This window comes from Chiloscyllium plagiosum, chromosome 12, assembly GCF_004010195.1.
Source record: "Chiloscyllium plagiosum isolate BGI_BamShark_2017 chromosome 12, ASM401019v2, whole genome shotgun sequence".
In the NCBI taxonomy this organism is placed as follows: Eukaryota; Metazoa; Chordata; class Chondrichthyes; order Orectolobiformes; family Hemiscylliidae; genus Chiloscyllium; species Chiloscyllium plagiosum.
In genome coordinates, this window is record NC_057721.1 from 57,969,514 (window position 1) to 57,979,569 (window position 10,056).

Here is a 10,056-nt window from a genome sequence, read left to right on the forward strand (position 1 = left end):
GGCAACAAACCATCCGAGAATCTCGCCCATGCCCACAGAACCGCCTGTCCGTCCCTCTAACTAGAGAGTCTCCTATAACTCGCGCTCTCCTCCTCTCCCCCTTTCCCTTCTGAGTCTCAGAGCCAGACCTCACGCCACAGACCTGGTCACTGCAGCTTACCCCTGCTAGGCTGTTCCCCCCCCACCAGTATCCAAAGCGGTATATTTATTGTTTAGGGGAATGACACAGGGGATCCCTGCATTGCCTGCTTCCTCCCCTTCCCACCTCTAACTGTTACCCAGCTACCTCTGTTCTCTGGCGTAACTATGTCCCTGTAGCTTCTATCTATCACCTTCTCAGCCTCTCGAATAATCCTCAGTTCATCCAACTCCAATTCCAGTTCCCTAACTCGTTCTGTGAGGAGTAGGATCTGACTGCATTTCCTGCAGATGAAGTCGGCGGGAGTATCGGTTGTCACCCCTACCTCAAGCGTCCTGCAGGAGGAACATTCCACTGCCTGTGCTGCCATTACTCTACACTTCGTCTCCAAAGCAAGAACACTGAGTAGCTTACCTGTGAACTTTAAATTTAGGTTAGAGGAGGAGGATGGGAGGGAGGCCCTACTGTGTAGGGCCTGGGGACTAGAACACACCCACTCAAATATCAATCACTTACCTTCCCGACTAGCTCTGCGCTCCAACCTCACTTCCGCCCAGCTCGCGCCGCTCTCTGCTGAGAAAAGACCGTTGGCGTCGAGGTAAGTTCTTTATATATCACTTACCTTCCCGACCAGTTCTGCGCTCCAATCTCACTTCCGCCCAGCTCACGCCGCTCTCTGCTGAGAAAATTATTAATAATAACCAAAGGGCAAAAGGAGGAGAGAAAATAAATACAATAACTATCACCTTTCAAATAAAGGTGTGACATTGGCAATTTTCCAGTCCTCTGGAACTTTTCCAGAATCTAAGGATTCCTAGAAGATTACTACCAATGCGTCCACTATCTCTGAAGCCACTTTGTTTAATATCCTAAAATGCATCCTATCAGATCCAGGGGATGTATTGTTCTTTGGTCCATTAGTCTCTCTAGTGATAGTTATTGTATTTATTTTCTCTCCTCCTTTTGCCCTTTGGTTATTATTAATAATTTTGCTTTGCTATTAGTGTGTTGTACTGTGAAGAGGCTTCCTCTAAGGAGGCCACTGTTTCTGCAGTTTCCACCCTTGCTTCCTTAGATGGATGTCATCGAGGCTCATTGATTTATTAATATCAAGTGCAACCAGCTTATCTATTACCAGATTGTAGTCCATTTATTATTTAAACAACTTCCTCATTCATCTGCCATAATGAAGATTGATGTGATTAACGCTTTAGTTGTGTCCTCTGCTTCTGCTATTTTAAAATAAACTAATTGAGCCAATGAAACTAAATTAGAATCGTTGGGCACTAAGGGTCACTGTAACAAAAATCAAATCAGATGGGAAACTTATAATTAAAGGTTGGTGGCATTTTTAAGGTAATAGTGCCCATAGTTGGGAAGGTCTGAAACGTTTCAGCAGACACCAAATATTCCCTTTCAAAGGGCACCCATGCATGGTTTTAACCGCACTAATGAGGACTTGGCTTTAGGACGCAATGTTACATACAGTGGACCCCTCCAGAGCCCACTGTCCGCACCTGTTTGTGACCACCTGGGCCAGAAGCAGTTGCACTAGGAAGCCCTTTGATCTGCTTGTCCTCTCCTTACCAAGATCAGGAGCATGGGGCTGAAGTCCAACCAGAAATTTAAAGGAGCCACCGACAATACCAAACAAAAGGGACTGCAGCCTATTATAATCCATATATTCATTGTACACGAACTCCTTGAACCAGTCAAAAATATACACAAGCTAACAGTATCTGAACCTGTAAGGCACAGGAGCAGAAATTAGGACATTCAGCCCATTAAGTCTGCTCCGCTATTCAGTCATGGCTGATAAGTTGCTCAGCCCCATTTTCCTGCTTTCTCCCCATAACACTTGATCCCCTTGGTACTCAAGAACCTCTCTATCTCAGTCTTAAATATACAGAATGTCTTGTTTTCCACAGCCTTTCATAGATTGAATTCCATAGATTCACCGCTCTCTGGCTGAAGAAGTTTCTCCTTATCTCTGTTCTAAAAGGTCTTCCCTTTAGCCTATGGCTGTGCCCTTGGGTCCTAGTTTCTCCTACCAATGGAGATATCTTCCCAAAACCTACTTAGACTATGATTGTGCAGGACAGCTGTTTTCTGCCTCTACAATTTTAAGTGAACCAAATTAATGTTGACAGCCCCCAAGGGACTGTATGAAAGAAAATCAAAATTTCAAAGGACACTTGTCAAATTTAAATTAAAATACCATCTTGTGATGGAACGGTACACTCCAGCATCTGTGGTACCTACTGATCACAGTAGACCTGAAGCCAGTGGATACTATGTGCTACTTCTCCAAGGACACCCTGATGTGGACATAACTATGGATGAAAGGCAGGCAGTCAATTTTAATGAGTCTCTTCCATGGCCCACTGCCTGGACATATTAATAACCCCTTCAGCCAGACCATGAAGCAGTGCCACATCTGACGTGTGCTGCCTGTCCTTTGTTTCTACTATTGCAAGTAAACAAAATAGTTGACCAAATTAAACCAAGCTAGAACTGAGAGCCCTTTATAGTACTCTGTAAGAAAAATAAAATGAGAAAGGAAACTTACAGAATTTTAATTTTAAATATCATTTTGAGGGTTGATGATGCACCCCAGTTCTCATGGTGCCCAGCGGTTGGAGAAGGCCTGAATAATATTGGTGGATAAAGTGTGCTCCCTCTCCAAGGGCACGCTGACATGAATGTAATCATAGCAGTCAGATTCAACTCTCTCCTCCAAAGCATGATGTCTGGATTTATTAATGGTCCCCTTAGTCAGACCCAGGGGGACACCCACAAGGAAATCCTCTGTCCTTTCCACCTTTTTCTGCACAAGGTGGCCAAAGATTAGGAACATGGAGCTGATACAAAACCAAAAATGTAATAATAACTCCTTTAAAAATCTGACAGAGGGCTGTAGTCTACAGTATTTAAATATGCACAATATACAGACTTCTCAAGTCTGCTAAAATCTGTGCCTCTATATGTGCATCCTGCTTTTGATCACTAATTGCTCCGACCCCTTCAAATTTGATTACCCGGTTTAACTCCTTAGTAATTCAGAACACCTCTATCAGGTCCTCCTTTGATCTTGCTGTTATAATTAAAACAGCAACAGTTTCATTAACCTTACCTTATCATTAAAGATATTTTTATCAACCTGTCGAGACATGTTATGATCCACCTCAGGAACAGGTGGGACTTAAATCCACATCTCCCTGTCCAGAGATGGGGACAATACAATTGCAGCACAAGAGACCCTCCTGATTCCCAACACATCATGTGGAGGTGCCAGTATTCGGCTAGGGTGGACAAGATCAGAAGTCCTACGACACTCAGTTATAGTCCAACAGGTTTATTTGAAATCACAAGCTTTCAGAGTGCTGCTCCCTCGTCAAGTGAAATGAAGGACTTCACCTGACGAAGGAGCAGCACTCCAAGTGCTTGTGATTTCAAATAAACCTGTTGGACTATAACCTGGTGTCATGTGACTTCAGACCTATTCCCAATATACTTCACCTTCTGCAAAGTTGAGTTGATCTGTTTTTTAACTAGGTGGTGTTGGAATGAATCTTACTGCTGCTGACACTGTGATATTTGTGGACAGTGATTTTAATCCTCAAAATGATCTCCAGGCAGCAGCACGGGCTCACAGGATTGGCCAGAAAAAGTAAGTGAATGAATACTCTATAGAATCTTTATTTCATATCTAATGCTGATAATTATGAATTCTTGAAGGATTTTGGTGTCACTTCAAATGTCTGGATTGTGCATCTTTTGTAAGCTTGTTAAAAACGTAGTCAATTTTCATCTTCTATAAAGTTTCTTTTTAAAATGTATTCCGCAGAGTTCTTTTGTTTGCAGTTAATCATTGAAGGTTGATATTGTTTGTCATTGCTGTCATTTTTATTTCACAGAGCCAATCTGTTTCATCTTGTTAGCCTAAATTGTTGAAAATAGATTTTTGTTTCTAAGATATTGATAAAACAATTGATGACAATTCTGCAAGTGGGAACCAGATCAAATACTATAGGTTGAGATGGCACATTGACTTGCAAAGAGAGAATCCAAGTACAAAATGGCAGTTAACATTGAAGGAACTGAGGAATCTTCTACCGACATGCAAATAGCAAGTAGTAATAGTCTTACATCATGCTTTTGGTCCCTAATAGGATTTTAGGCTAGAATACTTTATAAGTACTTATCTGAATAAGATCTTTGCTTCCTCATTCTCCACTGGAGTTGTACCGGAGGATTGGAGGGAGGCAAATGTTGTTCTCTTTTCAAGAAGGGGAATAGGGAAATCCCTGACAATTACAGACCAGTTAGTCTTGTGTCTGTGGTCAGCAAGGAGTTGGAAAGAATTGAGGGATAGGATTTATGACTATTTGGAAAAGCATAGAGTGATTAAAGGCAGTCAGCATGGCTTTGTGAGGGGCAGGTCGTGCCTCACAAATCTTATTGAGTTTTTTGAGGAGGTGATGAGACAGGTCGAGCAGTGGATGTGGCGTACATGGACGTCAGCAAGGCATTTGATAAGGTTCCCCATGGTAGGCTCATACATAAAGTCAGGAAGTATGGGATGCAGGGAGATCTGGCTGTCTGGATTCAGAATTGGTTGGCTGACAGAAGGAAGAGAGCGGTTGTAGATTGAAAGAAGGTCAGTGGTATCCCACAGGGCTCTGTTCTTGGGCCTTTGCTCTTTTTATAATTTTTATAAATGACTTGAATGAGGAGATTGAAGGGTGCGTTCATAAATTTGCTGGTGACGCAAAGGTTGGAGGTGCTGTAGATAGTATCGAGGGCTATTGCAGGCTGCAGCACGACATAGACAGGATGCAGAACTGGCCTGAGAAATAGCAGGTGGACATTAACCTGGATAAATGCGAACTGATGCATTTTGGAAGGTCAAACTTGAATGTTGAATATAAGATTAAAGACAGGATTCTTGGCAGTGTGGAGGAACATAGATCCCTCAAAGTTGCCACCCAAGTGGATAGGGTTGTTAAGAAAGCATATGGTATTTTAGCTTTCATTAACAGTGGGATCGAGTTTAAGAGCTGCGATGTTTGGCTGCAGTTCTGCAAGACCCTGGTGAGACCACACTTGGAATATTGTGTCCAGTTCTGGTCGCCCTACTATAGGAAAATTGCGGAGGCTTTGGAGACGGTGCAAAGAAGGTTTAGCAGGATGCTGCCTGGACTGGAGGGCTTGTCTTACGAAGAGATTAGATTAGATTTCTTAATGTGGAAACAGGCCCTTCGGCCCAACAAGTCCACACCGACCCGCCGAAGCGTAACCCACCCATACCCCTGCATTTACCCCTTTACCTAACACTACGGGCAATTTAGCATGGCCAATTCACCTGACTTGCACATCTTTGGACTGTGGGAGGAAACCGGAGCCCCCGGAGGAAACCCACGCAGACACGGGGAGAACGTGCAAACTCCACACAGTCAGTCGCCTGAGTCGGGAATTGAACCCGGGTCTCTGGCGCTGCGAGGCAGCAGTGCTAACCACTGTGCCACCGTGCCGCCCACTGGTTGACTAAGCTCGGACTTTACTCTCTGGAGAGGAGGAAGAGGAAGAGAGGTAACCTGATCGAGGTATACAACATAATGAGAGGCATGGATAGAGTCAATAGCCAGAGACTTTTCCCTAGGGCAGGATTGACTGGCATGAGGGGTCATCATTTTAAGAGATTAGGAGGAAGGTGTAGAGGAGATGTCAGAGGTAGGTTCTTTTTGCAGAGAGTTGTGAATGCATAGAATGCATTGCCAGTGGTGGTGGTGGTGGAAGCAGAGTCATTAGGGACATTTAAGCGCCTGCTGGACACGCACATAGACAGTAGTGAATTGAGGAATGTGTAGGATAGGTTATCTTATTTTCGATTAGGAATATTCCTCGGCACAACATCGTGGGCCGAAGGGCCTGTTCTGTATTGTACTTTTGTATGTTCCTTTGTAAACACTGATACAATGTGGTTAAAAATCAGTTGATAGAGAAAAACAATGGAAAATTGCAGGATATGCTGCAAAGGTGGCCATGTCTGGAATAGAGAAATCATCTGGTATGGCTTTGCTTCCCAGAATGTGAAGGGAAGTTTGTGTGATGACAGTAGGAGAGTTTGCCAAGGAAAGGCGACAAAGGACTGGAGGGTGAAAATCTGACACCCTTAATCAAGAGAGTATATAACGACATTGCTGATTTCTACAGGTTGGTTGGTTTAACATCAGTGGAGGATAAGGTTGCCATTGGGGCAAAGGCATGCAATTTTACTTGTTCCCCGGTTCTGGTTATATGCCACATTAACTTGTTAGAGAAAGGCAGTGTGTCACTAAATGTGCTGCCATTTGTTTCACTTATCTGGCTGGCAAAGTAGAATAGTTGTTGGTGTGTACAGATAGTGAGCTGTGGGTATGAGCCTTGCAGCAATGGAATTTGTGATTTTGCATCCCCTATTAAGTTGTGTATTCATCCAACAGCACGTTTACTACCATCTGCACAATACAATCATTAAATTAGCAGGCAGCAGTAAGCTAGCCCAATGCCTACATTGGAAGCAATAAGTACTGGGTATTCCTGCATCACAATCCCCAAATCCACTTTTGTTCACTGCCTAATTTTGCTCTAATAATTTGAAGTTCAACTTGTTAATAAATTAAATGCATACTTTCTCATTTCTTTTTGAAAGTGTGTTTCAATGACAAAAGTGTTACGTATTTCTGTCAGCAAGATCTAAAGTGTAATTTTGACAACTTATGTGAAAAGAATTGAAACTATTTTGATTTTCTTCTGTATTAAATTGTGGGACCAGTGTCTCACTGTTGCCATTTGTATAAACATTGAGTTTATGCTTGACTAAATTTATAAAATCTTGCATGGCATCATACATATTAAAGCCAGGTGCTCACTTGTCAAGATAATTTGAAACCACAAAAACAGTTCTCTCTTGTAAAGTGACGTCTTTATATTGAAAGGCCAGTCAAAATTATTCGGCTAATTGGAAGAGACACCGTCGAAGAATTGATTTACAGACGAGCTATGTCGAAACTGAAATTGACAAACACATTGATTGAAGGTGGTCAGTTCTCTATGAAGGAGGGAGAAGAATTACCTGCAACTTTTGATATGCAGGTGAGAGTCTGTTTGCACTTACTGTCTAAATGGACAGAGGGTTCATGGTTTTCTCTTGCATCTTTTATTGCCATTGTTGACCATTAGTTTGTCTTTCATTTTCTGCAAATGAAATTTGCTTTTGAAGCAATATGAAGAATTTGATTTTCTGTGTAAAGATCTACTAATTTTCTAACTCTTCTGCCAACTGTTTTGATTTTTTTGCTCCTGCTAGTTCTTATTTATTCGTTAATGGCGATAATTTGTTAATGGGATCAGTCACCATTTACACACTGCAAAGAATATGCTGTAAATTTTGCATGAAGCCTTTAGCAAGTTGGTAATGGATTCTACTGTTGTCTTTCTAGTATTCCCCATCAATATGCAAGACTTTAATTGTGCATACAGTATCATCACTTTCAGCAACTCCAGTGAAGTGCTCATCTGAATTTTCCTGAGCAGAGCCTTTGGCAATCTTCAACCCATGCTATACTCACCCTTGTCCTGCCTGCAGGCCGCTCATGACTGGTGTCTCACCATCTGCTGATCTTTCCTCAAATACAGGCTTTAAATTAATGGTGCTGTAGTAACACTGAATTTAAATCAGTGACTCGATACAAATTGAATAACAATTGATTTCTACTATTAAAAGACTGAGTTATAATAAAAAATTGGAGAACATTTGACTCCTTGGAAATAGGTAATTCAAATGCAACTATGAGGAGAAATATAATAAATCATAGAATAAAATAAAGATGGAACATCATAATTAAATTGACAGTATAACCTAGCACAGGGGTGAAGGTTAGTAAAAACAAATTAATATTAATGTCAGGAAATTCTTATCTCAAAGAGTAAGCAACAAATTGAACAGTTGACATGGTAAGATAGATTAAAAAAAAACCCAGAAATCATTTAAGAAACTACTAGTTCTTGATTTGAATGATGCACTGAAGGAGATTAAAATCCTTTCCAGGTGGCTGAACCCCTGAACCTGAGCTTTCCAACTTAGCCCTCATCTTGTGTTATATTAGTAGGAAACTGATCAAGGTTTGCATTCACTACTGAAACAAGCAGACCTTAAAGGTATTAAATAGTCTGTTGCAAAAGAAATTGTGTAGATCAGATAATTTGGCCATGTTAAATTGCCCATAGTGTTAGGTGCATTAGTCAGAGGGAAATGGGTCTGGGTGGGTTACTCTTTGGAGGGTAGGTGTGACTGGTTGGGCCGAAGGGCATGTTTCCACACTGTAGGAAATCTAATCTAATCTAAAAAATGTAGCTTTCTTTCATAATTGTAAATGAATAAAAAGGTTGAAAATACCAAGTCAACATAAAATCAAGGTTAGTTGACTTGTTTTATTCTGCTGTTTAAAAAAAAAATTATTTATTTAGTGGTGATTAGAGAGCCTTTGCCATAAATAAATTTACTTGGCTTTTTTCGTTTAGTTAAGTGACATCCTGAAATTTGGTCTGGATAAATTACTGTCTACTGAAGAGAGCACGATTGAAGATGTTGATATGGAAAATATTTTAGGTGAAACCAGGAATGGATTGTGGATCACCAAGGAGCAATCAGTGCAGACAATAGAAGAAGAGTCAAAGGGAACAAGTATGTGTTTGTGATTTACTACAAGTATCAATGCTTGTAAGGCTTGAAGATCTTTGCTATTCATTTGAGTTATTCAGTTCCTTCAAAATTTTTAAATTTCGTTAATTGTTCTAATCTATATGCTTAATTCATGGTCTCCACTTTGAGGATAACCTTTATTATGTTTTGTAGCACTATTACCACACTAAATGATTTGAACAGATCTAGCACTCAAGACTGTGAATCAACAACGCCCTCTGGGCCGCCGTACATAATCTGCAATCTCATGGCACCCTCCACTCAACTAATATCTTCAAGCCAAGGATCAGCCTAGATCAGTGAAATGTAAAATGTGGCATGCCAACTAGATAAAATTAAGAGTTAGATGGCAGCCTGGTGAAGCTTTAACACGGGGCTAATTGCATGTTAAAAAAAAATCAGCAGCGAGTGATAGAGCGAGGTGATTCCACATTCCACATTAAGCCTACATTCTGCAGTCCTATTCCATCTATTCATGAATAGTTCAAAGGTTGTGAGAAGATTTGTAGCTCGGGTGCTCATTGTTGTGGTTCTGTTCGCCGAGCTGGGAATTTGTGTTGCAGGCGTTTCGTCCCCTGTCTAGGTGACATCCTCGGTGCTTGGGAGCCTCCTGTGAAGCGCTTCTGTGATGTTTCCTCCGGCATTTATAGTGGTTTGAATCTGCCGCTTCTGGTTGTCAGTTCCAGCTGTCCGTTGAAGTGGTCGGTATATTGGGTCCAGGTTGATGTGCTTATTGATTGAATCTGTGGATGAGTGCCATGCCTCTAGGAATTCCCTGGCTGCTCTCTGATTGTCTTGTCCTATAATAGTAGTGTTGTCCCAGTCGAATTCATGTTGCTTGTCAACACACAAAAGAAGTTGCATCAAGACACTATTAAAAAGGGCCACAACACACTGCAGTACACCAGAACTTGTCCTATAATAGTAGTGTTGTCCCAGTCGAATTCATGTTGCTTGTCAACACACAAAAGAAGTTGCATCAAGACACTATTAAAAAGGGCCACAACACACTGCAGTACACCAGAACTGCAAAAAGAGGAAGAAAAACACATATACAATGTATTCGCCAAAAACGGATACCAGCGCAATTTCATCAACAGATGCCTAAGGGAAAGACAACAGAACGAGGACATGACGCAACCCAAAGGACTAGCCACACTACCATACATCA

The 10,056-nt window shown here is 41.4% G+C and overlaps 1 protein-coding gene across 3 annotated transcripts in view; it reads left to right on the forward strand.

Annotated features, from left to right (window-relative positions):
• chd1l (chromodomain helicase DNA binding protein 1-like) overlaps positions 1-10,056 on the forward strand; it is a 109,138-nt gene that overhangs the window by 66,781 nt on the left and 32,301 nt on the right. For all 3 annotated transcript variants that reach the window (XM_043701161.1, XM_043701160.1, XM_043701162.1), the window contains exons 13-15: positions 3,695-3,809; positions 7,120-7,276; positions 8,705-8,867. In XM_043701161.1, coding sequence (XP_043557096.1) covers positions 3,695-3,809; positions 7,120-7,276; positions 8,705-8,867 — 435 coding nt within the window. The remainder of the gene's footprint in view (positions 1-3,694; positions 3,810-7,119; positions 7,277-8,704; positions 8,868-10,056) is intronic.